Here is a 27837-nt window from a genome sequence, read left to right as displayed (position 1 = left end):
GCGCACAGTCCCCACAATCAGGTCTGTCCGCGCCAGGGTGGCCTGGGAGGGCTCGGGGCGGGGCGGGGAGGGGGTGGGGGCGGGGACGAGGGTTCCGTGCGCTGCGGGCCGCGGCCGCGTGGGGCGCTGCGGGGGCGGCGGTTAAAGTCCAGGCGCGGGCGCGCGCGCTCAGAGTGAGCTCGGCTGCCACTACTGTTGCTGCTGTAGCCACGCAGGGGCTGAGCTGCGACCGCGCCCCTGTCCGAGCCCCGAGCCCCGAGCCTCGGCGCCCGAATCCGGTGCCCCGACCCCAGCCAGGCGCAGAGGCTGCGGCGCCGCGGTCCTCGCAGTCCCCGCGGACGCCTGGCCCCGGCTCCGGACCGCAGACCCGCACCTGAGCGCGGTGCGCGGAGCGGCCCGGCGGGTCGGGACCCGGACGGCTGCTGGCGGCGGCGGGATGGGGAAATTCCAGTCCAAGCATTGTGAAGTGCAGGCCGGCCAGGCGGGTGGGCGGGGCGCGGGCCAGTCACTGTCCCTCCCTTTGCCCCCGCGTCCTCCGGCCGCCGCCGCCTGCAGGCAGAGAGAGAGTCCGGAAGGTGAGCGGACGGGCTTGGCGGGGGCGACGACCCTCCAGGCCCCGAGCCCAACGCGCATCCGGCGGTGCAGTCCTCGGAGTGGGCAAGGCCGCCGGGGAGAGGGAGTGTGCGGGACCCAGCCCACCACGCCTTCCGCGGCCCCCAGGGCAGGAGGTGGCGCCGGGCGGCCGGACACCGCCAAAGCGCAGCGCCGGCGGGGCTGACGCGGGTCCCCTTCCTTCCCTCCTCGGTGCCGGTTCCCGGACGTCCGCTCGGCTGGCCTCAGGGGACAGCTCTGTGGTGTTCGGGTACGCGAGCGGCCGCAAGGGCGCGGAGGAGGCGGAGCGGCGGGCTGAAGGCGGCGTGGAGCACCGCGCGCGGGATAAGCAGGTAGGCGGCCGCGGGGACGGCAGCCAGAGGATGAGGGATCGGACTTGCTCTTGCCTGGACAAGGACAGAGAAGGCGTGAGCTAAGATGGCCCGGCCAGAGTGACGTTCCACCGGCCAAGGGAACCTGACCCCTGCAGCCTCGTGATGTCCCTGCTGGGGGTCGGTCGTGTGGAGTGGAGCCTTATTGGCGTCCAGTGGTGGAGGTGTAGGGGTTCCGTGGACCTTGTCTGGGGGTGGGGGCTCTGCATTTCAGGCTGCAGGAGCTGGGAATGGGACGGGAGGGGAACTGGGCTGGAGGAGCTGGGGGGCCTGGATGTCCCATGCTGGAGGAGCTGGGAGCGAGACTGGGGGCTTGGGGCCAGGTGCTTGCACAGCAAAAATGGTGGGGAGGTGGAGGCTAGCGGTGCCTTCCTTCTTTTGGAGAGCTGGCCACAGGACTGCAGGGGGAAGGCAGAGGGACAGCTGGACAGCCATAGCCAGCCAGATTGCAACTGCTACTTGCAGATGCCGCCAGAGGTCCCAGGGGGTCTGGCTTGGGACACAGGTGTCCCTGGGGGTGGATTGGGAAGGTGCTTTCTCTAGAAGCAGAGAGCTACAGGGGCAGAGGGGCCCTGGAAGGATCTTGGATAAATTAGACTAGCACACGTTTGTAGCACAGGCGGAAGTTGGTATTAGATGGTCATCTGTGTTAATATGAGTGCACTGCAGTAGTGTCGACAGTCACATCCCATGTCCCAAACCCTCACCTGCCCACTGCTTCCTCCCACACCCCCAGAGTCCTCCACAGACAGAGTACACTGGCTCACAGAGTCAGCTTCCTTTTTGGAAGGGCATTCTTCTGTCAGCTGATAAATAAAATGTTCTGGCTGTATTTGTAAACATTTTGTGCATCCCTGTCCTGGGAAGGGGCCCAGATATGCCCGGAAATTAACCTGTAATAGAGTTAGGGTTTGTGCTTCCTGAGGCAACTTTCTGGTGCCTTGCTCATTAAGGCAGGAAATATATTCTAAGGTAGTGGTCCCCAACCTTTTTGGCACCAGGGACTTTTTGTGGGAGCCAGTTTTTTCAGGGATGGAGGGAGGCAGATGGTATGAGACTGCAGGCAATTGATTCATTGTGGTCCCTGTGTAGTCAAGCCTCCCTGTAATATGTCTGCAGCTGTCCCCAGCACTGGCATCACTGCCTCAGCTCCATCAGATCATTGGGCGTTAGGTTCTCCTAAGGAGCTGTAACCCAGATTTTTCGCACATGCAGTTTACAGTAGGGCCTGTGCTCCTGTGAAACTCTGACACAGCTGCTGACCTGACAGAAGGCAGAGCTCAGGCAGTGATGGGGAGTGGCTGTGAATACAGATGCAACTTTACTCACCTGCCACTCACCTCCTGCTGTGTGACCTGGTTCCTAACAGGGCATGGACCAGTACCAGGGGTTGGGGTCTGCAGTTCTAAGGTATAATAATGATGGATGGGCATTCACCTTATTTGTGGTCAAGAGCTTAGGCCAGTCCTTGGCCCTTGGCTGTCTGGCCTGGGGCCTTCTCTGGAAGCATGGTCAGTGCAGGCACATTTGGCTTCATCACAAAGTGGTTGCAATGAAGCAGAGTTATTGTTTAGGCCAAGATGTCCACACTTAGGGACTTTTCTTTTTTTGAGACAGAGTCTCGCTATGTTGACCTCTGTAGAGTGATGTACCGTCACAGCTCACAGCAACCTCCAACTCTTGGGCTTAAGCGATTCTCTTGCGTCAGCCTCCCATGTAGCTGGGACTACAGATGCCTGCCACAACACCCAGCTATTTTTTGGTTGTAGTTGTCATTGTTTGACAGGCCCAGACTGGGTTCCAACCCACCAGCTCTGATGTATGTGGCCGGTGCCCTAGCCACTGAGCTCCAGGCACTAAGCCTAGGGACTTTGGGGTGGGGGGGCAGCTTGGGTTTTACCTTTTAATTTTACATTCATTTCATGAAAGAAAGTTCCTTTTTAATACATGAAGGATGAAATCTCAGAATGAAGGACTGTCCCTTAAATACATTTCACTTTCAGACAAAGGCATTGCTTCTTGCTTCCCTCATTTTGCCATCAGTCTGACCATTTCTGGCCAGCCACCCACCTGGAGTTGAGATGGGCAGCCCCGGTGTGCTCAATGCCCCATTGCTGCCCCTGCTCACCAGACGGCATGTGCTACCTGGGGTGGCTTGTGCTGAGAGCTCTGTCTGTGGCCTGTCCTCCCGCACAGCCTAAGGAAGGCCAGCCCTGGACCACCCACTGCACCCCCTGGTGATGTGGGATGAGGACAGCATGGGGACTCCCTCTTCTCTGCAGTTCTGCCCATGTTTTCATGCAAGGTGACCCATGCGCACCATTTTGCCACAAGAATTGTGGCAAATAACCTGTGGAAATTAAGTCCACATCCACAACCTCTAACTCTCCCCCCACCACCTAAAAGTAAAGCAGATGAGGTTGGCTTCTCCATTGTTAGTGAGCTATGCTGTTTTCTGCCTTTATTTACATCTGAAAAACTCTTATAAATGTCAGCATTTCCCAGGGAGGTGGCCCAGCTGCCCCATCTAGATGGTTCTCCCTGTCAATTCTGAGATGTACAGCAGTTTGGACTTGGTGGGATCTGCCCAGCTTCATTACTAACTGTCACCAAAGGGCCAGGACTGTGGGTTTGTTGGTGATGGTGTAACAGAGGATCTTGAGTGGAGTGCATGTGTTCAGAGAATGTGGAGAGACAGGTGGTGGGTGACATGGCAGCACCTATGGGGCTGTTTTTAAGTGGGGTAGTGATCAGCCAGGAGAAGCAGGTCACATCACAGCTCCATCCTGGGAGAGGGCCCTCTAGCTAGCATCCAGGCTGCCCAAAGAGCTTTAACTTCTCTGAGATGCTTCCTGTGGCTGGTAGTTCAGAAGACAAGAGTTACTGTTAACATTTGCAGTTTTGTTGTGAATTAAACATAGATTTCCATGAAGCCTGAGAAAGGAGGGTCCCAGCTAACTCCAGAGGTGGAGTTTTAACTGAGGCTCATGGTAGACCAGTCTAGTGAGTCGAGGAGGCTGTGGCTGTGTTCTCTATGAAGGCTTTCCACCACCTGCAGGAGGTAGAGGGCAGAATCTTGGTTGTCTTGCTTGGATGGACCTTGCCTCTCAGCTCCACTTATAGTCCTGGCCACACCCACACGCAGTTCTCAGCTCATTGGCATGTGTAGCATGTCTGCTGAAAGGAAGCAGCCTCGAAAGGAACTGGGACGCCTCATGAGAATAGAGACCCGCTGGTACCTTTGAGGGCTGAACCCCAGGGCCAGTCCCAGGGATATGAGCCCCACCCTCTGGCTCTAGCAGACCTTGCCCTCCGTGTAGCCTTGCCCATAGGTGGCCCTCTCTTTGCTTTTAGAGTCTATGGCCCCATGATGTGGCTTGATGCCTTCCCAGTGGCTAGGATGCCTGGGACCCTCACACTCTCATGCCCTGCAGAGGCCACCTGGGAGGGGTCGGAGCGTTGGATGTAGTAGTGGGGTCCACAAGTCTCAGTGAGCAGGAACAGATTCGTGTAGACGTTCCTGGGACTCTCCCACGGCCTCAGTCAATGCAGAGAGCTGCAGATACGTGTTTATAGGCAATGTGGGAGGGACTGAATTTGTCCCAAGACAAGGCCGTGTGGATGCCATGGGCCATGTGGAAGGAGTGGTATTTCCTATTTGACTTTGCGCAAGTAGGTGGTGGCTGCTTCAGCATCTGCATTCACCAGATGCCATGGATGAATAGTGGCCTTAGCAGGGAGCAGGGGTTCATGGGGACACTGTTGGGCACAGACTCCAAGGGCTGACCCTGGGTCTTCCATGGTCCATATTCTGGGTACCCTGTGACCTCATGGAATTTAAGCCCAAGAGAGGCCTCAGCATCAGAGCCAGGAGTGGCAGCCACAGTACATTGTGGCCACACCTCACTTGTTTGGTGCCCATTGTGTGCCTGGCCTGTCGGTGCCAGCAACTGTGTCTCTACCTTGGGCTGTGCACGGAGCCTGGGGGCTCACTTGGAGGCGGGACACTGAGGATGGACTTGGGGGTCCCAGGGACATGGGGGTCCCCAAGGTCAGGCAACATTAAGCCCTCAGCCCTTCCCACACTTCTGAAATTGCCCTGCTAGATCCCACTCCACCTAGGGATGGGCCACATAGTCCTGACTAATCCCCGCCCTTGAGAGGACTTAAGGAATAATCTGGCAGGTGCCCCCCTGTAGAAAAAACTTCACAGGAAGGGACAAGATCAGCAAGGGGCAGCAGAGGGAGGTGGCCACAGATCATGCCTGGGATGAGTGGAGAAGTTTGTCTTGTTTCTTGCCTGAAAATGTGGGTAGGTGCTGTCTGCAGGAGTAGAAAGGACTCGCCAGGCCACCTGGCTTCCCCCACTGCGGGAGGTGCTGGGGTCATCTCTAGGCATGCAACCAACAGCATCTGGTGCCCAGCAGGGGCTGAGAGCCACATGGATTGGCCCAACACTGTGTGTGTAGCACCCCGTATGTCCTGTAGCAGGCGCTCTATGACGTGGACCAGGTGAAGCTGTGGATGGCACCCCAGTGGTGGGGCTGGAGAGCGGATCGTGTTGGCCACGGTAGGGGCCTGAGGCCACCTGGTGTCCCAGCACCCAGGCGTGTGAAAGCCTGCGCTCTGGCTGGCAGCGGCAGAGTCGACCCTCCTGTCCATAAATACACCTTGGTGGAAGCTTCAGAGAAGCCCAAAACCACCAGGGGAGAGCTAGACAGAGACTGGGACTAGCGCACCTGCTCCCAGGACTGGCTCTGGAGCTAGAGGTGTCACAGAAAAAGCTGAAGAAGGAGCCCACAGGAAGCACTGCCCCTGGACGTCTGTAACAGCCTCTGGAGCCAAGACTGCCTGCTTGGCAGCTGGACGAGCTGGGATTTCAGCTTTCTGGACATAGAAGAAGAGATGTGACCCTGCCTTGCCCTCCTCAGTGGGGCCACAGCCACTGCAGAGAAACACGGACTGCCTCTAAGCAGCCATGTGTCTTCCTCATCCTCATCTTCATTTGTGGCTGGGTCACTTGAGTAACTTTGAGGGTGTGGTGGTTTGCTTGAAGAGCTTACATTTTACCTGTATTTGAAGCTTCTGGCTAGTTTGCAGTCTTCAGAAATAAGCCCTGGCAATGTCTGTCTGACCTGTGTCCACCTAAAGGGCTGTGGGCGGAGATTCAGATGAGGCATGAGCTCCTGAGGGCTCTGGCGGGAGCTGGTGTATGCTGAGGGTCCTGTGGGAAAGGGCAGAGCCATGGGGGTGACCAAATGTGGGCTCACCCCTGGGCTGGAAACCCCATGTGACCAGAGCCCTGGTAAGGAGTGGGGTTCACCAGCCAGTGCCCCATCTGTGCACTGTGACCCTGCCTTGCACACATTGATGGCCTGGCCACCTGTCTGAAAGGAACATCAGTGGGGCTGTGAGATCCTGAGATCAGTCTGTCTGCCTGGCCTGCCTTGTTGGAGGCCGTCACCATCACCTCCTGGCAATACACCTGCGCAGAGCTGGCTGGAGAAGGTCCAGACTCCTGGGCTGAGGAGAGGGTGGAATGTGACCCCACGACTGACCCCCACTGTGTGGCCAAAGGGTGTCCACCTTGTCAGTCCCTGCAGAAGTTTTCAAAGAAATCTTGATCAGATATCACAACTGGGAACCCCTGACGTGGCCATTTTAAAATGTGGCCCCTTCGCTAACCAAGGCTTCCTTTACCTCAGAGTTAGTGAAGGCACCTGCGTGCCTGGTGCTCACCAGGGTGGCCAAGGCCCTCTTGTCCCTGGACCTCAGGTGTCCCTCTGTGGTGTGAGGTGTGAGCTCCCTTGTGGTGCTATGAGGAGAGAGAAAGGGACAGAGATGAAGGACCCGAGACCGGAGCTGGTGCAGGACGCTCTTGGTGGCAGGTGATGCCCACTTCCACTCGGCCAGGTAGTGAGAGCCAGGGCCAGCCCAGTGGGGCCAGGAGCTGCCTGGGAGAATGGGCCCCATACAACGGGGCTTTCCTGTCCTTCTCTGGCATCTGCACGAAGCACTGGGGATGCACCAAGCCAGAGGGACACAGGAGAAGTGTGGCTCCGGCCAATTGCTCTGAGCTCAGCCTCGCCCCAGCCTCGCCGCCAGACTTGCTGCTGGTCTCTCAGTGACCTCGTGGTGACTGTGTGGGTGGGTCCCACAGCCTCCTTACCAGGCCAGTCCCACCGAGCAGGCACAGCAGTCACTGAGGCCAGTGAGACGGCCAGGGGGTCTCAGCCACTTGGCCTCAAATTCAGGGAAAGCCTCCCTGCCAAGGCGCTTCCTACAGGCAGGTGGAACTGCTCCCAGAGGGACACCCAAGTCATCACAGGAAGTTGTCAGGGAAGCCTTCCAAGGCTTTGTCAGGCCTAGGGTGAGATCACCTTTGAAGGCAGTACTGTGTGTCGACACTAGGTGCACTTCCACACTGTGCACCCAGTGGGACCTTAGGCCTTCTGTGGGGCTGGAACCACAGGAGGTCACAGAGCAAAGTGAGAGAGGTTGTGGAGTGAGGTGACAGGGTCCTGTCCCACTCATGGCCACTCCCCAGCCTAATGGTGGTTCACTGGGCCAATGCTTAGGGTGTAGTCCTGGAGAGGAAACGAGGCACTGGCCTCTTCAGCACCGCCTTTCTGGAGGCCGCCTCTCCACTGAGCAGTTTGGATGCAGTTAGAGAGCTGTGCAGACACCCCTATCTGCCCGCAACAGCGGTACCTCCCAAGCTAGCAAGCTGTAGTCTGCTTTCATCTGGAGGGAGTCTTGGCAGGGCCCTGCTGGCAGCCACTCATACCATTGAACAAACTGGTCTGCTGGGTCCTGTTTGCTGCTTTTGGCCGGGACCTTCTCAGGGCACTGCCAGACCCTGGCAGCCAGAAGGGAAGGATTTGTTCTTTTGTTCTGTAGAATTTTCCAAGGAAACTGCAACTAGTGTTGAGCTTTGAAGTTAGAGAAGCTAAAAGCATGGAATACTTTAATAAAATTTTAAGTTGGAGATTATTTTGACACAACCATTAAACATCTGGTGGATTTGAATTCGGAGCTCTGCTGTAGCAGGTGCCGTCCTGTGGCAGGACCTATCCTGACACACAGCTTTGCTTTGCTGTCAGCTTTCTAGGACTGGGTCTCTGGTGACAGCTAAGGGAAGGTATGGTCTAGCTGCAGTTCCATTTGTCCTTTTGAAATTGAAGACCTGATCTTGTGCAGTTGTCAGGAAGGACCTGCCAGTGCTGGGGCCCCGGCACCTCCTTCCCTCTGGCCCCAGGCCTAACTAGGGCTCTCTGGGACACTTCGGCATTCAGCATGCAATAAGCTCAGCCATCCTCTGAAGGTCCCAGCAGATGCTGGCCTCTCTGTGCACTGAATGCAGGACCCCCTGCTTGTGCCACCAACTCTCCAGGGCAACTTCTCATGCCCAACGCTGACCAGCCCCAGACAGGACGGGCAGGAAGGGTTTCACATGGTCTCTGGCTTCTCCGCTGAATACTCTGGTGTCATCCTGGGACCAGAAAGGATGCTGCCTGTGGGCTCATGCCCAGGGAGCCCACCAGGTCTCTCTGCCCCGTCCCAGGGTGCTCCAGCCCCTAGTCCCTTCTTTTTGCTGACATTCACCCTGGGGACCCCTTCCCCTTGGTGGCTGCACCTCATGTCTCTGTCTAGTTTGGCCTCTCCCTGAGCCCTGCAAGGCAGGCCCCCTTGGATCTAAGAGGCATCTCCACCTCTGCATGGACAGGACTGAACTGATGTTTCTCCCCACCCTGCCCCCTACAGAATGTCTTCTCCCCATTCAGGACAAACACCACCACACAGCCTCTGTCCTGTCAGTCTGCCCTGCCCCTCCTGGCCCCTGCTTTGCTGGGGGTTTGTAGGGTCTGCTCCCTTTGGCTCTGGGTGTAGGCCCTGCTCAGACTGAGCCCTGCTCCTCCCCAGCCTGTATAACTTGCCTCCCATTGCCCGGTTGGCTCTGAGGTTCTCCAGACCTGGTCCTTATCCCTCCTGGGGGGTGCCTTCCAGGGCCCCTACCCATCTGTGCAGCATGAGGACAGCAGGCCTGTGGAGCCCTCCCTGCAGGTGGGACACCTCCTGGGTGTGCTCTCCTGATCTGGCCTGGCTGCCTCCCTGCTCTGGGCCTTGAACCCCCTGTGGGCAGGGCTGGGCTCCCTTGGGCACTTTACCCAGGAGGAGGCCACAGCTGTGGGCACCGTCCTTTTGCTTTAGGGCCACGGTTCATCTGGGACAGTCAGGAGCCTTGTTCTCCCAGGGTGGGAGCAGGATTTCAATCTGAAAGACTGTGGGGGATGGTCCTCATTGCAGAATTCCCTGAAAAGGAGGTAAATCTCCTAAGGAGTGCCTCCACAACTGCTTGGCATTCCTCATAGAAAGACTGGGGTTCATTTACGCACCTTGTAAGCTGGCCGTTTGTGCAGGGTGGCAGTGCCAAGGAAGAGACACCTTCCCTGCCAGGCAGACCGTGGCCCGTGAGCACACCTTGGCGTCCTGGTCTGCGCCCACTAACTGGTCCACATGTGTTCACTGTGAGTGCTGAGTCTGTGCCCACTAACTGGTCCATATGTGTTCACTGTGAGTGCTGAGTCTGTGCCCACTAACTGGTCCATGTGTGTTCACCGTGAGTGCTGAGTCTGCGCCCAGTAACTGGTCCATATGTGTTCACTGTGAGTGCTGAGTCTGTGCCCACTAACTGGTCCATGTGTGTTCACCATGATGCTGAGTTTGGCTTCAGGATGCTGAGAACAGTAGGTGGTGACATGGACATGGATTCAGTTCTGTGGCCTCCTAGAACATTCCAGAGAATTGCAACTGTGTGTGTAGGTTCTGTCTCCTCATGGCCACTGCCTCCGAGCAGCCTCTCCTTGGCCCACTCCCTGCCCTCAGACCCCCACTCATCCCTCCCTAGGCCAGTCTTAGGGCAGGATCCATACTCGAGGACACAGCCAAGGGCCCAGGGGAGTCCTGCCCACCTATGGGGTTGAGTCAGGTGTTTTCTGGTTTTGCTGCCATTACGCAGTTATGGCTCTGTCCACAGCCTTGTTTTAAAAGGTCAGTCCCAGGTGCAGTGGCTCCTGACTGTAATCCTAGCACTCTGAGAGGCTGAAGTGGGAGAATTGCTTGAGGCCTGGAGTCTAATACCATCTGGGCAACATAGTGAGACTCTGTCCCCCCAAAAAAGAAAAAAATAATTAGCTGGGCGTGGTAGCACAGGCCTGTAGTCCCAGCTACTCTGCTTACGTGAGCCCAGGCATTTGAGGCTGTGTGAGCTCTGATGACACCACGGCACTCCAGCCTGGACAACAGAGCAACACTGTGTCCCTAAAAACAACAAAATAGACCAAGCCGTGGCAGAGATAATGGAGTTGGCAGCAAGACATTAGAGCAGTGATGATAAATATGTTCCTTATTGGCTGGGTGCTGTGGCTCATGCCTGTAATCCCAGCACTTGGGAGGCTGAGGTGGGTGGATTGCCTGATCTCATGAGTTTAAGACCAGCTTGAGCAAGGGCAAGATCCTGCCTCTAAAAAGTAGCTGGGCATTATGGCAGGCTCCTGTAGTCCCAGATACTTGAGAGGCTAATGCAAAAGGATTGCTTGAACCCAAGAGTTGGAGGTTACTGTGAACTATGACACCATGGCACTCTACCCAGGGTAACCAAGTGAGACTTTGTATCAAAAAAAAAAAAAAAAAAACCCAAACAAATAAATATATATATTCCTTGTTTTCCAGAAGGTCAAGGAAACATGAGCATGGTGAGGCTAGAAGTGGAAGAAGATGTTAGAAAACCTAGTAGAACTCATATGGAAAGAACAGTGCTGGAGAGGAGCAGTGTGCAATGGGGTGGACGCCGCGTGAGGCCCAGCAGGCAGCTGTGGCAGGAGAAATGACCACACAGAGCACAGAGCGCATAGAAAGATTACGCAGCAGTGCGTCAAGCAGCCCTGTGTGGAGCTGGGGTCCGAAGGAGAGAACAGAAAGAGCAATGGGCAAATACTTGAGGAAATATTGGCCACAACTTTCCAAATTTGATGGAAACTCTGGACCACAGACCAGGCAAGCTCACACAGTGTGTTCCAAGAATAATAAAGATGACATCGGGCCATGTCCTTATCGAGCTGCCCAAAAATACTAATAAAGAGAAGAGCTTAAAAGCAGCCAGAGGAAGGCGTCATGGTGGGAGGGCCGGCACAAAGAGTCTGGCTGTGCCCAGGGGCTCTATGACCTTGCCCCCAGCCCTGGGCAGGGGCTCCTGGTGGCTCCTCACACTGCACCCCTGTGAGATGCTGTCACTTTCCCCCTTACGGGAGGAAACCGGACAAGCAGGGTCAGTCAGGGACTCCAACTCAGCCCGGGCAGACCCCAGTGCTGTTCTTGCCACCTGGCTGCCATTCCTGACTGGAATCTAGGGTCAACAATAACCTTGCACCCCAAGGAAGGGACTCTCAAGGGAGGGGCTGCCCTCTGGGGCTGGGGGGCTGCTGTGAGACATGGCTTGTCAGGACAGTCAGTGGTGAGGCAGTGGCAAAGGGTGGACACCTGAATACCTCTGCAGATACTCTGCCAGTGCAAAGGCCCTGTGGCAGGCGTGGGGGAGGGAGAGGCCTGGACAGTAGGGGTTCGGGTCAGGGTTCAGGGTGTGCAGGACTGAGGCAGGCTTGGGGGCCAGAGAGAGAATAACCACGGCTCCACTGTGCCCCTCCCAGGAGTGCCCCAGGTACGTGGCCACTTCTGCCAATGCTGAGTGCTGGGCAGCCTTTGGGCAGCACCCTGGGTTGGAGGACCTGCTCCCTGAGTTATAGAGCCCACAGGTGGGTGCATCTGGCCTTTTCTCTCTCATTGATTTGTTTTGAGTGATTTAGGTGTTCTTTAAACCGCTGAGTTCAGCCAGGAAGATGGGTAGTGCCTGTCAGGTCTGGTGAGGTTTCTTGAGGTGCACACTGCATTTGGAGCAGTGGGCAGCATGGCTATGCCGGGAGTGGGGGCTCAGGGTTGGGGTGACTCAGCAGCCACATGGGGGGTCCTTGGAGGCACAACAGCAGGCAGGCCTTGTGTGGGGACTCACACCGGGACGGTCCCCAAGGCAGACTGGGCGTGGTAGCAGGAGCCGGCTGCTTACCACAGGCAGAGCCCTGCCCGGCAGAAAGGCCCCAGGTGGGAACTTGGGAGATAGCCTGCAGCTTCCAGCCCACCTCTCAGGAGGGCAGCCAGGGAAAACCACCCTGGGGTTCTTTGGGCTTGTTCTCAGGTCTCTTTTGTTTGTCGCGAAGAGAACATGGCTCAGAGTCTGGCATGGATGAAGGACCACTGGGACAGAGTGGGGCCTGACCCTGCTTTGGGGTGTTGGGGAACGGCGGGTAGGGGCAGTGGATGCTGCATCTCTGTCCACAGTGCTGTTTGGACTCAGGGCCCTGGCAGTGAGTCCTGGGTCAGGGCAAAGTGACCAGGCCTGCCCTGGCCTTCCCACTGGACCACTATCCCTCTGCTTTCAGCTCTAGGGACCAGAAATGCATCCACGGCCCTCATGTCCTGATGCTTAAACCCCCACCTGTGCCCAATCTCTGTGCTCTCTTGACCCTGAGAAGGGCTGTGAGGGGGGGTTTCCTGCCACTGAGGGTTCAAGCCTTGGACCCTTCCCAAGATGAGATTGTGTGTTATTTGACAAAGATGTGCATTAGGTCTCCTCAGAACACTTTTTATCTCTCACAGGCAAGGTCTCAACTAAATTCCTTTACGAGGAGGTTTTGGTTTATATATACAAAGGTAGCTGAGTTTTAGTCTTTGCTCCAGATACCGGAGCGGCAGGTGGGAGGCTGGGCCAAGTTGACCTCACAGACCTTCCTGCCAACAGCAACAGGCCTAGTTTGGAAGTTATTAAATTGTGGTGTGCAGGGAATGTTTCCACATCATACTACAGAGGGCACGTAAAAAAGACAAAAAGCTTATTTCTGTTTTCAGAGTAGCTTGGTCCTCAGGATCTCAGCCAGTGCTCATGTCCAAGTGCCTTGTCACCTTCAGCCTGTGGCTCTCTGGTGTGACATGGGCCCTGCACGTCAACACACGCTGCCTTCAAAAGTAGAAGAAAACCTTAAAATGAAGTAGTGTTCTTTTCCAGCTTTGAACCATGAGGCTTTACTACAATTGAAAGAAAACTGAAGTGTCCATGGGTTTGCAGTGCAGGACTCTGGCTCTGCATCCCCCAGCAGGACGGAGCCTCGTCCGGAGGAAGCGACTGAGAGTGGCTAGGGATCTGCGTCAAGGTTTGTTGGTGTTTTGAGGCCTGTCGTTCAGCTCAGTGGGCAGCGTTGGAGTCTGGAAGGTCAATCCCCTTGGTTTTCTTCTCTGTGAAATTGCAGATCATTAGCTCCAAAAATAATAACAGCAGCAGCACGTCAGTTGAGAGAAGGAAATTAGTCTGCAGAGTAGTGGCAAAAAGACATTGTAGACTAAAAACAAAATTTTAAGATGCTAAGAATTTAAAGCATAGAAGAAGTTTCTGACTGTCCATGTCTGTCTGTGTGTAGAGCATGCACATGTGTGTATACATAACACAGGGTATATACATGTACACACAAGTGCTACATGTATGTTTAATACTGAGCTGAAGATGTTTCATTTCACGGCATCTCCTCTCCATTTGCTGCACCGCAGACACCCTTGGTCTCCCCCATCACTTCATCACCTCCATACAACCCAATCATCTGCATATATCCCCAGTCACCCCTGGTCACCCCCATCACCCCATACATCCCCATATACTCCTAGTCATCCCCATATACCTCCATCATCCCCATGTCCCTGAGTCACCTCCATCATCCCCATACAACACCATCATTCCCACACACCCCCATCATCCCCATATACCCCTGGTCACTCCTAGTCACCCCTGGACAACCTACCCACCCTCAGACAACCTGGGTGAAGGACACTGGGCAGGAATGGACCCTGTTCCTGAGCTGAGGTGTGAGCTGGCTGCACTCATGGTGTCTCTGTCCCACTCAAGCTGAGTAACATGGGCAACTCCATCCCAGCCCCTCTCTCCAGGCATGGGGAGGACGTCCTGGCCACCCAGCTTGGGAGCTCAGTGGGTTCTCAGTGGCCCCTTCCTGCTTGTGACATTTTTCCTGTGTATGTTTGATGTTGGAGTTATCACTCTCTTGCTGCTAATGGTGACCATTGGATGGTGCCCAGGGGTCTCACCGGTGGGTGTGGTCAGCCGTCCTGCCTTAGGCTGCCCAGATGTGGCCCTGGCAAGTGCAGGCCCCTTAGGATCGAGTGTTTGCTAGGTGGGTGGGTGCCAACAAATAAATCCTATTAATGCAGAAAAATGTGTGGTCCATTCCCTACTGTTGTGATTAAAATGATGAGAGGCTGTGGTAGGTGAGATGAAGATGGAGATGGAAACAGGTTAATGTTCTGGCCTCTTAGAGGGAGTTCAGTCATAGTGAAGCACTATCCTGTGAGAATATAATGAGTAGTTTAGAAGACCTTTTGGTCCCAAAGTTGCTGCTTTTGTAGATATAAATTTCAAATTTTGTTGTTAAAAACATAATAGTCCTAGCCTTGAAATACCGATGGGCAAATTCCAGGAGCCCCTGCCTCAGATCTGGAAGCTCCGTTGTAATTTTGAAGGAAACTAAAGGCATTTGTCACTTGTGTGAGAAGACCATTTGGATGGCCTGCGGGTTTTACTTCCTCAAATCTTTCCCTTTGGAATCAGAAGTTCAGAATAATATGTGCGGCACCTAAATGGCAGCTCCTGCGGTGTTGTCGTAACCTCTCTGGGCCTCGGCTGCACATGTGTCGGAATTATTAAGCCCGTAAAACTACATTGTCACATCTGAAACTGTTTAGCAGTTGAAACCGAGACTCGACTTCAAAGCCAGCCATGGAGTTTCCAGACAGACACGCAGGCGGATCACCTTGAAGTCAAATTCCAGCGGATGGCAGCCTTGCAGACGCAGCCTCCGCCACCTCCTCCCACCTCCTTGTAAGAAAACACACTCTATTCCTGAGGCATTGGTGGGGCACACTCTGCCTCCCCACAAACCTGCGTTCTGGTGACATTTGGGAGCTGGCACCTTTGCATTTGGGTGTCCCCACAGAGAGGAGTGGGGGAGTTCTGTGCATTTAAAGAGGCTGGAAACAGCTTCCCCCACCACCACCACCTACCCTGGGCCTGAAGCCCACCGCCCTTTCTGCTTCCTGCCCCTCCCCTGCCCCACTCCTGGCACAGGGTCCCCCACTCCCACCCCCACCCCCTGCTGACTGAGGCTGTGACCTTGCCTTCCTGTCCCCTGGAGCCTATACCTGGACCCTCCGGACCCCCCATAAAGCCCAGAGACGCTGGCCTCAGCTCTGCCACCCTTGTGCCTTTTCCTACATAGTTCCATTCTGTCCTCTCTCCCTGGGCTGCCTGCAGACACCACATTAATCACGCCCATGTCCAGCCCCTGAGTAGCCTCTGAGGTAGGAGCCCAGGCCCCTCCCAGACTTCTCTGAGACTGGCACTGCCCTCCCCACACCCAGCCTCCAGTCTGAGCCCCAGAGACTCCCTTGATACTCGCCACAGCCCCACAGCTCTGCTCCACTACCACTACCAGGCAGCCCTGGGCCTTGGTACCCAAATTTGGGGCACCACCAAGTTTGCAGGATTAGCCTTGGTTGAGCTGACTCCAAAAAGAGCAAGGTTGTCGTGGTGCCTTTTGCTTCTGGATAGTTCTGTGGCCAGTCGGGTGCAGAGTGGCCGTGGGAGCTGAGGTCATCACTTGGACCCCCCTTTCCCATTCTCTAAGGCCTGGGGAACCAATTTCCGGGTGGTTTCCCAAGGATCTGGTAAAGGCTGTCCCAATAGGTGGTCCAGGGGCCTGCGGGGTGGGCAGTGCCACTGTGCAGGGGCTGCTGTGGCTGTGGCTAGTGGTGGCATGGATGCAGGAGATGCCCAGCCTGGCCCTATGTATAGGAGCAGCATCTTCCAGACAGCAGCCCCAACCAGGCTCCACACCCCTCGTCTCCAGAGGCAACTGGGAGCACCCACCTTCTGTTCCATCAAGACAGTTTCAGAAAATGCCACCCAATACACAGCTCAGTTCCCTTCTCCTGTCACCCTCACAGCCTCCCCCAAAGGGGCCTGTTCCCCTCCTCCTCGTCTTCTATATGTGTGCATGTGTGTACGTGTATGCTTGTGTGCATTCATGTGCATGTGTGTACCTTCTTGCATGCACGTGTGTACGTGTGTACATGTGTGCGTGCACTGTGTACATTCATGTGTGCATGCACATGTGTATGAGGGTATGCTTATGTGTGCATGCACATGTGTGTATGTCCAAGTGTGTGTGTGCATGCGTATGTGCATGTATGTGTGCATGCACTGTGCATATGTATGTGCATGTGTGTACGTGTGTGCATGCACTGTGTACATTCATGTGTGCGTGTACATTCATGTGTGCATGCACATGTGTATGCATGTATACTTATGTGTGCATGCACATGCGTGTACATGTGTGTATATGTCCAAGTGTGTGTGTGCATGCACTGTGCATATGTATGTGTATGTGTGTATATGTCCAAGTGTGTGTGTGCATGCACTGTGCATGTGTATGTGCATGTGTGTACATGTGTGTATATGTCCAAGTGTGTGTGTGCATGCACTGTGCATGTGTATGTGCATGTGTGTACATGTGTGCATGGACTGTCTCTCCCTCCATCCCTCTGCCACTGTGTCTGTCTCTGTCTCTGTGTCTCGTCTTTCTTTGTATCTCTGTGTCTCTCTGCTCCCCTCTCTTCCCTCTTCATCCCCCCTTCTTGGACTCCTATGCATGCAGAACCTCTCCTGCTCATACCCCCAGGACACCTGGAAGAGAAATGGGCCTCAGGAATGAATGCTCCCAGTCCAGCCTCTTGGCAGCGATGTGACCTTTACCTTCTGTTTGGGGGGGCCAGTATTTCTGTAGCCCTAGACCAGGTGTTAGGATGTGAGCCCCAAGGGAGGTCATCCACATGTGTTTTCTTGGGCAGCCAGGCGTGCTGGGGAAACACAGGCAATGAGTTTGCAGGGTGTTGTGGGGTGGCCCTTCTCCTCCATGGCCAGACCCGCAGGTACAGACGGCCCCGCCCCCATGAATGAGTCTGAATTCTGGATCCATAGGAAGGAAGGCCAGGTCTAGCCCCGTCTTAGACTTGGCTCACTGCTAGCTTTCTGGACAGGAGTAAATATTTTCCTGTGGGGAAAACAGAATTCTCCAGAACACAAGTCATAGTGAGTGGCTCTTGGAAATGCAGGCACTGTCCCAAGCAGTCTGTCCCGCACAGCCCAGCTCCATGGCAGCTTTTGAAGAGCAGCTTGCAGTGGCTCATCCCTTGGCCAGGATTGCTGGGTGGGAGAAGAGACCCTCAGAGCCCGTGCTGCTGCTGTCTCCATGCAGAATGACACTCTTGCCTGTTCTCCAGGCCAGGTAGGGAGCCAAGTCACTGTTTCTGCATATCTGTCCTCTTCCTTGAGGCTTGAAGCAGCTTGACCCCTGGTGTCAGTACCCGCAGACCCCAGCTCTCCCCAGGCCTCATTCTGCCCACATGGCCCCCACCTGCAGTCCTGGGCCATCTTTGGCCCCACCTACCCTGAGAGGGGGCATAGCTCTGCTCTGGGTGGTGACCAGCATGGGGCTGGCACCTCCAGGTCTCCAGGGGTGTCCATGATAGGTCACTCAGAGTGTCTGTTCTGACGGGTGGCATGCAGGGACCAGTCTCCCTCCAAGTGCTATTGCACAGGAGTATGCAGAGAAAGCCAGGAGCTGAGGTTTCATGTGAAATCTCCCACCTCACTCCTTGGCAGCTGTGGAACGTGTCTCAAGGCCTATGACCTGGGCTGTCCTGGGGCCTTGACTGGGCGGAGTTGAGGCAGGGTTTGCTTACTGGGTGGGTGGGTGGGGCACAGACAGCTTAATTCTGTGCTTGTGACTAAAGGAGTGAACAAGGATTTGCTGTGTAGCCAGGGTGTGGACAGTGGCCTCTGGGAGGGGTGAGAGGACTTGAAGCCTAATGTTGGCTGCAGGGAGGCATTGCTGGCCCAGGGGCCTCTGTGGGCTGGGATGGGACCGTCTTCCACTGGTCCCAGGTGAGGCTGGTGGAGCAGAGGCCAGCTTGCTCAGGCACACAGGACAGGCCCAAGGTGGGCACCATGGGTTTCTTTAGGGCCCTGTTCCCACTGGGATTCAAACCCTCTGGGGCAGGGCATTGGTTGGGCTCTTTGTCAGTTCCCAGTTGCCTGGAGGGGCCTAGAGGTAAGGGGCTGGGGCTTCAGCACAGCAGGGCAGGGCATGGGGCAGCCACAGGAGGGTGGTGGGGAGCCCAAAAGAGTTGACTTGAGCACCAGGGAGACCCACCAAGAGCACCTCTGAGCACAGGCAGCTCCTGCTGACCAGGAGGGCTTGACAGGGTGTGGTTGGTGGTGCCACACACACGGCAGGAAGGGCTCAAGGAAGGGGTATGGCCCTGCAGAATGGGGCTCATGGTTGGAGGGTGTTCTATGAGGGTTTTGGCTCCTTTGTGATGGCAAAGTGGGGGCCCTCAGGCGGGGGTCACACTCAGGAACATCAGGAGAGGCACTGTCTGCTTGGCCAGGTTGGCCCCAAAGCCAGTGTTCTGTGGGCTGTGGCCACTGAAGAAGTCATGCCAGGGGGGATGGGGCTACATACCTGGCTGTCAGCCTGGGAGCAGGTTCTATATGTTGTAGTTAGCCTTCCGGGCCCTTTCATTTAACTGAAGCAGGTACACTCAAGGACATATTTAAGTAACTGGGTGGATTTGATTTAATTCACTGTTTCAGAGAGCAGAATTAGTTTTCCCTGCAAATGTTCATTTTTCCCCTTACTGGATCCTGTCTGCATCTCCGAAGTAGGTTGATTTAGCTCTTCGAAAAAGCACTGTAGCGGTGCCTGTGGCTCAAGGAGTAGGGCGCCGGTCCCATATGCCGGAGGTGGCGGGTTCAAACCTAGCCCCGGCCAAAAAAAAAAGCACTGTAGGGCGGCGCCTGTGGCTCAGTGAGTATGGCGCCAGCCCCATATACCGAGGGTGGCGGGTTCAAACCTGGCCCTGGCCAAACTGCAACAAAAAAGTAGCCGGGCATTGTGGTGGGTGCCTGTAGTCCCAGCTACTTGGGAGGCTGAAGCAAGAGAATCGCCTAAGCCCAAGAGCTGGAGGTTGCTGTGAGCTGTGGTGCCACAACACTCTACTAAGGGCCATAAAGCGAGACTCTGTCTCTTAAAAAAAAAAAGAAAAGAAAGAAAAAAGAAAAAGCACTGTATATTCTAAAGTTGGGATATTTGTGGATATATATTTTTCACTATAATTTCCCTCATATTAGGGAATTCAGTCATGAGCTCATTATCGTAGCCTTGGGTAGTTTGCAGCCTGGGTTTGTTGTGGTAGCCTTGGTTGGTGGTTGGGGCCTTGGCAGTGCCTCCAGGAGACAAACTGAGGGTCTGTGCAGATTCTTTCCATCTGGAGCAGCTGTGTTGCCCCAGACTCCATGCATTTACACTTTTGTCTGGTACCAATTCAATACTTCAAAAATCAAATGCTCAGATTACTTTAGAAATGAGAAATGGAAGGTATTTTTAAAATTTCCACTATATTAACTTCATAGAGTACAAGGTGGGCTTTGTTTTTAATCAATGTTTTCAGCCAGGTGCAACCCCTTGAAAATCCCAGGCCCTGGCTGGATATGGTGTTTCACGCCTGTAATCCTAGCACTCTGGGAGGCTGAGGCAGGTGGATCGCCTGAGTTCAGGAGTTCGAGACCAGCCTGAGTCACAGGGAGACCCTGTCTCTAAAAAATAGCTGGGGTGTTGTGGTGGGCGCCTACAGTCCCAGCTACTTGGGAGACTGAGGCGAGAGAATCACTTGAGCACAAGAGTTTGAAGTTGCTTTTGGGCTATGATGCCATAGCACTCTACTGAGGGCAACAGAGTAAGACTCTGTCTTAAAAGAAAAAAAGAAAATCCCAGGCCCTGTCACCCTCACTGTGTCTCTTCAGGGCTGGCCCCACCACTCCCATCACCTCTCATCTGGCTGGCCCCTGAAGGGCTATACTTGGAGTCCTTTCACCAGGAAATGCTGTGTACGGCTGGAGGAAGCAGGATCCCTCTAGGACCTTGCAGAGTTTGAGCACACTAACCACTTGCCTCATGGGAGGTGCGGGGTGGGCAGAGGACCATGAAACCCTGAGGGGCTCCTTACCCAGGCCCCCTGTCTACCTTCTCCATGTTGCAGGACAAGGTCTGAGTCGGGGCTCCCGGGATGGATGCAGGTGCCTCAGAGGATACCCACTTCGGTGTTCAGGGTCACCACTGTCCCTCCCTACCAGTGGTGGACAGGGGCAGGGAGCTCACAATCCTCAGCCTGGGTGCAAGCTCCCCTGGCTACCTCGTGAAAACATTTCTATCAGTAGCTGATGCGTTGTGCCTCGTGCACCCACAAGGAAGCTGCAGGCACAGGCTACACCCAGGAGCCCTGTGGGCACCACCCTATACCCCACGGAAGCCTGGAGCTGCAGCTTCACAGGCTGCTTTGCTTTTACAGAGAAAAATTAACCCCAAGTCAGGTTTTTAGAGACTATTTGGTTTAGTCCCACATCTACCTACGACAGAGATCCTTCCAGCTCAGGACACTTTGCTGTGAACGGGCTTCACAGGGCCAGAGTGCACTCTCAGTACCACGCAAAGTCAGTGGGCTGCATGCCAAAGCAGGATATGCTTTTTTAAGAATTAGGTATTTGTTTCTTACTAAAATAACCTCAAGCTCTGCTTCCCCCAGCTGTCCCCCTGGGGCCCACAGGGCCTCCACCTCTGGGTTACCCTGTGCCCCGTGGGGAGCTCAACAGGACTCAACCTCAGTGGAGTGACTGTAGGGCCTGTTTGTAAATGGGGGGCCTAATCTCCTTCCCTCTGCTGTGGCCTGGGGTGGCAGCCAGCCTTCCTGGAACCTTCCTCTATCCCCTGTGAGGACCCTGAACGATGAGCAGTGTGGCAGCAAGGACCTGCACCCAGCTTTGTCCCCAGCCCTCTTTGCCTGGGAGCCCAAGCATCTGGGTCGTCAAGGTGTGCTTGCGGGGTGGCTGTGGGACCCGTGCCCCACAGGAGACAAGGAGAGGTGCAGGACCTCACCTGACCCCATTGGGAAGGAATGACAAAGCTGCGGCCATGAGGGAGACAGCCTCTGGCTGATGGGGACAGGTCTGAGCGCCATGTGGTGTCTCCTCACTCAGTTCTCCAGTGACCTGCAAGTTCCTGGAGCCAGAAACAGAAAAGCTGGGATGTAGCGACACCCACCACGCCTCTCTCAGGAAAGGCCCTGGGGCTCTGCAGTCCAGTGCGCAGGATCCCTTGGCTCAGGGCCACTCCCCAATCACACTGTCTCCTACCCCAGCCCTTTCCTTCTGGAGGCTGTTTGTGAGACCATGTGAGCTAGTTCTGTTCAGCAGTTCCTTAGGTCAAAGGCCTTTAGATTTGTTTGAGGCCCTTTCCCTTTTTTTGCATAACTGGTCCCACCAGGCAGCCCTGGAGGAGGCACTGTCCCCTGGCGCTTGGTTCTGGGCACTGCAGAGTGGTGCACGTATCAGCCTCTGGCAGGAGGTGCTGGGAGCTGGCTGGGGGAGCAAGGGTCTCCCATGCAGCCTCTGGCACACAGTGTTGTGGCCTGGGGCTCAGGTTCAGATGACCTGGAGCACAGGCTCACTTTGAATAAGCAGGCATGGTCCCTGGGAACTACTGCTTCATCCTGGAGGTATCATGATGGGACCTAAAACACAGGGGACTGTGTGTTTTGCTCTCTAAAACTCTGAGTCTCAGGGAGGTGTGGGGGGGTGGGAGGGACACCCCAGAGGCCCCGTCAGGTTCTAGCTGTAGCTGCCCTGAGCTCGTGTCTAGGTCTCCCCATCTGCCCAGCTGAGCTATGTGGTCACTCACAGCCTTGTTTTCTCTGCAGGAGCTGCCCAGCGGGAACCCCAAGGACGGGTCTGTCCGGGAGAACCAGTGTCCTCTGGAGGGTAAGTGTAGCCCCTGTGGTACCTCCCCCCACCCCTTTACCTCCCAGAGTGCCTGTGGCAAGGCTCCTGGGAGGCCTCCCTCATGCCACCCAAGCAGGTCATGTGTAGCCTCAGAGGCTGTTTGTTGTAACACGCCCTTCGCACACTGTCCATTCGGATCCACATGGATGGGCAGCTTGGATCTGCTAAGTGGTCAGAGTGTCTGGGAGCCTGTGGTCTTTACTGGGGCAGGCCAGGTCTTGTGCGAAGGTTACCTATGAGTCCTTGAATCAGATGGGTCTGAGGATGGGTGTCTGCGTGAGGCCAACCCTGAACAGTGAGCCTGTGAGATGCCAGCCTGGTCTGAGTCCCTGCCACACACACGTGTCTTCGGGGTATCAGTCTTCCCTATGGGATATGCAGGATGTGACTAGGCTCAGGTGCCCAGAGGGTGCCAGGACCTGACTCGTTGGGAGTTCAGCCAGCTCAGACATGCACCTGTCCATAGGTGCTCAGCAGGCACCCAGGCCCCCTAGGCCGGGTCACAGCCTGGGAGAGCTGGAGGGCTCTGCCCATCCCTCATGGCCAGAGGCTGTGGCAAGGGAGGCTGCTATGATGTTACACTCAGCTCCAGATAGCTTGTGCAGCCAGGGAGGGGAGCCCCAGGACACTGGGACCACTGCCCTGGGGCCCGAGGGGCCTCCTTGTACTCCATGGCATTGGTATCTTAAATCCCCGGGGATGGTGTGAGGTGCTATAGGCTGGGGGGCAGGGGAGGTATGTGGCTGTGGCTAGCCCTGGTGGGAGTCCTCTGCCCTTGCCTGGGTCCCTTGACACCCTTTGTTCTGTGAGCACAGGTTCTCGGCTCCAGCCATCAGGGAGGGACCACAGCTCAGCAGAGGAGGGCTGCATCCTCCCACACCCTCTGCCCCCAAGTTACCTCTCTCACCCCTGCAGTGGCACTGCCCCCGGAGAAGGCTGAGGGCCACGAGGGCCCAGGACAGCTTTTCAGCACAGAGGATGGAGAGAGGGTGACGCCCTGTGAGGGCCTGCGAGGGCCCGGCAGAAAGCGCCTGCACATCGATGTAGGTCTTTCTTTGCACCCCTCACCCTCCTGAGTGTCCCCGGGCAGGGTGGGCGTGTGTTGGCTCTAACCAGGCATCCGTGCATGCTCTGGCCTGGCAGTTCCACTGTTTGGCCAGTTTGAGGTGTTTGAGTGAGACTTGGACGTGCTGCTGGTCAGCCACTTTGGACACAGGATGTCACTGTGAACTTGGCCAAACTGACGGATGTGGCATAGATAATCCGAGAAGCTTTCCCAGCCATGGCATGCACCACACAGCAGGATAATGCCAAAGCCGATTCACAAGCTGTCTCGCTTTTCCGGCCCCGGGGACCACGAAGCAGGGGTCCCACTTTCCTGCCAGGGCCTAGGGACATTTTGTCGGTTTTAAACTGAGATTTGTGGAGCTGACAACCCTTGACAATTGGCATGGCCTTGTCTCCTTCCAGGTGATGCTGAGCACTGGGAAGAGCCAGATCACAGGGCACAAAGCTGGGTCCCCACCAGGAGGGGAGGTATGGGGTGAGGACAGGGTCTGCAGAGCCCTCTCCCAGCTGCAAAGAGGACATTTAGATCACCCTTGAGCTGGGGCTGCAGGAGACCCCTCAGAAAGGCCCCAGGACACTGCCCTCTGTGGGTCAGGGGTCACTGGCATGATGGCACATGAGAGGCTGAGGGCCCTGGGGGGCACTTCCAGCCAAGTGCCCCACTGACTCCTTGCCCCATCTCTGTGTGCCACCCACAGGCCCTCCAGTGTGACGTCTCGGTGGAGGACGATGACCACCAAGAGTGGACATTCACACTCTATGACTTTGACAACAGTGGGAAAGTCACCAGGGAGGTAGCATGCTTGTGTTTGCACCAGGCAGTCATGGGAGGGACTGCTCAGGGCCCAGTCTCCTAGCTCTCCAACCAGGCTGGGCCCAGTGGACAGAGAGATGGGGACACAGGGGGGAAGGGCTCCTGGCTTGTTGCTGCCCAGCATTCCAGGCAGCTTCCAGCGCTGTAGGGTATCCTCACAAGAGCAGGCCTGCCTTGGCCCACTGGAGGCACAGACAGGGCTGCCTTTGGGGGTATGGCCAGCACTGCCCAGATGTCTGTGCTCAACCCTGGGGTTCACCTGGGATGCTGAGTGGATGGAGCAGGGGGTCAGAGAGGACATTGCCCCCTTGAGGTCTGCTATGACATTGATGCCCGGCCCTAGGACATGTCCAGCCTGATGCACACCATCTATGAGGTAGTCGATGCCTCCATCAATCACTCCTCAGGCAGCAGCAAGACTCTCCGAGTGAAGCTGACGGTCAGCCCTGAGCCCTCTGGCAGGAGGAAAGAGGGGCTTCCCTCCAGCCAGGGTGAGTGGGTCTGAGCCCTTACCCAGGAGCTGGCCTGGCTAAGAGAACAAAATGAGTGGGTGGGCAAATGAGGGAGGGAGCCAGTGAGCTCACATGCAGGAGCCCTCTTGTAGACCGGGAGCCCCCTCGCTGCAGAATGGAGGGTGAGCTCGCCGAGGACCCACGGGCAGCTGACAGGAGGCTGTTTGCCCACATCAGGTAAGGAGCTGGGCCTGTGGGGGGGTGGCTCCATTTTGAGAAGCCCCTGCTTACCGCAAGCCTAACAAGCTGTCTGACGTGCACCCAGCAAACCCAAGCTCGTCACCTGGGCGGGCGCTCTAGGCACTGCCTGTCGGGTGAGGGCCCCATCCCATGGCCAGTGGCCTGACTGAGCTCCTGAGTTTGTCTGACAGAGCTTTGGCAGCTGGGGCTCCCAGTCTGGACTCACTCTGGTTTTATGTGGTCCTGCTCACCAGCTTTGGAGGTGACAGGGCTGGGGGTGGCCACCATTGCTTCAAGTGGTGAGCAGAGAACACAGTGTGAGTGGTTCAGCCCAGCGCCTGTGGCTCTGAGGCACATGGTGTGTGATGGGGATCCTGGGGTCCTAGCTGAGCTGCCCATGACCTTGTTTCTGGAGACAATGTGCAGCTGTGTCCGCGCTGTGGGCCCTTCCTCCTGCCCTGCAGAGAAGTGGACACTGGTTGGCGCCCCAGGGACTCCGTGTGCCTGCTGCAGGCTCCATCATCAGGAGCGCTGTTCTGCGGGTGCCGGTGGCCAGGCTCCTCCTCTGTGCTCTGCACAGGAGGCCCAATGCTGACCCACAGTCCTGCTCTGCACGGGGGCCCTACTGTGTGGACGAGAGCACAGAGCGCAGAAACCACTACCTAGACCTGGCCGGTATCGAGAACTACACGTCTAAATTTGGTCCTGGTAGGTACTGAGACCCCATGCAGCAGGCCCTGGACGGGTATGAGTCTGGGATTCCCCCACCGGAGCCCCAGATGTGGACCTGTCTCCCCTCCTGGCTACCTGTTGGTGCCTCCTGAAAGCAAGGGGACCGCCTATCCATGGTGAGAATACCTGGTCCAAAGTGAGAAGGAGACCCTGCCTTGGGGTGAGAAGTGGGCATCTCGAGAGGATTACCAGCTCACCGAGAGGAGTTGGTTCACCAGCAGCATGGCCTGCCAGCCTGCCAGCCTGCCCGGCACAGACCCACACATGGCTGTAGAGAGATTACTGAGTCAGAGTCTGGCTGCTCCCCAAGGGCTGGGGGCCAGGTGACCCTCACTGGCCCTGATGAGGAATCCACAGAAGCAGAAGGGGTCTGCTTAAGCAATTCAAACATTTTTAAAATGTCTTTGAGGAGCTTCTTGAGTCTGAAATACCTTGGCTAAAGGGCTGTGGCCCGGGTGCAGGTGGCTAAAGCAGTCTGTTAGCTGGATGAGCTTTGTCTCTTGGGCTAGTCTGTGCGCAGGGCTGTGCCCTCACAGGCTTAAACAGCACACTGTGGGACAGCAGCCCACGGGCCTTCCCAGAATCTATTTCATAAGGAAGATTTAGTGGAAATGAGTTCTGGAGGCCCCTTTGCTGCACATTTTCTGACATAACACAATGTTCTGCCTTAGACAGGGTCTCAGCCCTGCCAGAGACGCTCTCCTCGTAGGACCCACCATGTGGTCAGGGGCTGCATTCAAGGAGAACAGGGTGGAGCCAGGCAGGGGTCACCTAAGGTGACCAGACCCGTTTCCTATGGGTGACAGTAGGGTCCCCTGGGCAGGGCACGTCCTGGGTTCTGGCATCACCTCTTCCTGCAGTTGCTTTGGGCACATGGCTGTCTGCAGACCCGGCTCCCAGGCAGCCTGTGGCAGGTCCCTGTGTAGTTGTTCCCAGTGTGGCCCTTGGTAATGTGTCACTGCTGTGAAGAGAAGTCAGAAACCCAACCCACGGGTTTGGGTGCTGCATGCCAGGCCTCACACTCTGTCCCTGCCCCCAGGGTCCCCTCCGGTGCCGGCCAGGCAGGAGCACCACGGCAGGGCCTCACACCTACAGAACAGGTCGCGTTCCCAGGAGTCGGATGCACACCTGCTGCAGCACCGCAGGTCCCAGGTGTTGGCCGATCATGCCACGTTGGCCACAGAGCCTGCTGCCCGAGTCCTAGACATGCAGTCCCGGCTGAAGGTGCAGGACAAGCCGCTCCTCAAGTCACCCAAGGGCATGGGGAAGCTGCCTGGAATGTTGGGCAACAGCAAGCCCGGGAGAGTCTTCAGCTACTACCTGCTGGCCCAGGCCCCCCCAGATGGTCATCCCCCTCCACAGGCCCCACTGCCGGCCTATGGCCACAAGCGATACCGGCAGAAGGGCAGGGAGGGCCACTCGCCACTCAAGGCCACGCATGGCCAGCCTGCCTCTGTGGAACATGAGGCGGTACGGGACCTGCCACCCATGGTGACAGGTGAGGGCTACCCGGTGCCCATGATCCAGAGGCACGAGCACCACCACCACCACGAGCACCACCATCACCACCACCACCACCATCTGCACCCCGCCTAGCCCCACTACGCGCCCTCAGACCCCAGGTGCAGGTGGGGAGGTAGCACCTCGAGGAACACGGGAAAAAGGGCCCTGTTTCCTCCGTAATGCCGCTGGCGCTCCTGTTTAAAGCTGTTCTGTGTAGCCCATAAAACCCACACAGGTGCATAGAAAGCGCTCCTGTGTCTGCCTCCATGTATGATTCTAAACAAGGCCCCAGAACACTGAAGGAGCTTCTGCTCAGACACTGCCACCTCTGGGTGCTCCTGGCACAGGGAGGCAAGGCCAAGATTGAGTGCAAAAGTTGGAGCCTCTCATGTAATTTGCTCCTCATAAGGTCAGGGAGGGTCCTGGGAGCACCTGTTCCTTGGCAGGGTCCTCGATTCCCTGAGCTGTGCTGAGCAGAATTCACAAAGGGAGCCGGGCTGTGTGGGAACTATCTAGAAATGCTGGAGGTGCCGCCAAGGCGGTACGCACAGGCAGAAGGACAGAATAGGGGTTGGAAGTGGTGGAGATGCCAGACGCAGGGGATCCTCACCTGGCTCATGGAGCAGAGCATGGGCAGCCTCCGCAACACGGCCCCTCTGGGGAGGACTTCAGGCTCCAGGGCACAGCGATAGCTGTGGAGGCTATGCAGCCTCAAGGCCCTGTCACCTGAGACTGGTGCCTGAAGCTTTCTGGCCACCACAGGTGACTTTGTGCTCCCTCTTGGCACCATTTTTAGGGATAAAGCAAATTTACAGTCAGTTGGTAATAGAGGTTTTTTTCCAGGCATAATAAAAATTTTTGTGTTTTGTAGTATGTAATACCTTATATTAAAAGTCTTCAAAGAGACAGACACCTCCATCAACGTGTGGCATGGGGTGCCATGTGGAGCCCACACATTTACAGGAGACGTGACACACAGCA

At 56.2% G+C, this 27837-nt stretch overlaps 2 protein-coding genes across 14 annotated transcripts in view; one reads left to right on the top strand and one right to left on the bottom strand.

Moving 5' to 3' along the window:
- The first annotated feature begins 169 nt into the window (after positions 1 to 169).
- On the top strand, positions 170 to 27726 carry NKD2 (NKD inhibitor of WNT signaling pathway 2). 2 transcript variants are annotated; one of them, XM_053593610.1, is made up of 10 exons: positions 853 to 944; positions 13099 to 13243; positions 14838 to 14973; positions 21966 to 22026; positions 22863 to 23090; positions 23814 to 23909; positions 24273 to 24420; positions 24534 to 24618; positions 25202 to 25329; positions 26393 to 27726. In XM_053593610.1, the coding sequence occupies exons 2-10, from the start codon at positions 13147 to 13149 to the stop codon at positions 26947 to 26949; spliced, it is 1536 nt and encodes a 511-aa protein (XP_053449585.1). In that variant the 5' UTR covers positions 853 to 944; positions 13099 to 13146; the 3' UTR covers positions 26950 to 27726. The 2 variants fall into 2 exon arrangements, with proteins under 2 accessions (XP_053449594.1, XP_053449585.1); XM_053593619.1 differs by lacking the exons at positions 13099 to 13243; positions 14838 to 14973 and adding an exon at positions 170 to 575 and having other exon boundaries at positions 841 to 944; positions 22963 to 23090.
- The window catches only part of SLC12A7 (solute carrier family 12 member 7), a 91897-nt gene continuing 89782 nt past the window's right edge, over positions 25723 to 27837 (bottom strand). For 9 of the 12 annotated variants that reach the window (XM_053593503.1, XM_053593538.1, XM_053593546.1 and 6 more), the window contains one exon: positions 25723 to 26626. The gene's annotated coding sequence lies outside the window, so the exon portion shown is untranslated. The remainder of the gene's footprint in view (positions 26627 to 27837) is intronic. The other 3 variants (XM_053593514.1, XM_053593531.1, XM_053593521.1) reach the window with 3 other exon arrangements.

This window comes from Nycticebus coucang, chromosome 1 (genome assembly GCF_027406575.1).
Source record: "Nycticebus coucang isolate mNycCou1 chromosome 1, mNycCou1.pri, whole genome shotgun sequence".
Taxonomy (NCBI): domain Eukaryota; kingdom Metazoa; phylum Chordata; class Mammalia; order Primates; family Lorisidae; genus Nycticebus; species Nycticebus coucang.
This window is presented reverse-complemented; position numbering and strand designations above follow the sequence as displayed.

What these genes read in the sequence shown, in the direction of transcription:
- NKD2 (XM_053593610.1), top strand. Translation starts at nt 13,147, where the DNA reads ATGGGTTTGCAGTGCAGGACTCTGGCTCTGCATCCCCCAGCAGGACGG. An exon ending in CCACCTCCTCCCACCTCCTT is followed by an intron (nt 14,974 to 21,965) that starts GTAAGAAAACAC and finishes TTTTCTCTGCAG; the next exon opens with GAGCTGCCCAGCGGGAACCC. An exon ending in GAAAGCGCCTGCACATCGAT is followed by an intron (nt 23,091 to 23,813) that starts GTAGGTCTTTCT and finishes TGCCACCCACAG; the next exon opens with GCCCTCCAGTGTGACGTCTC.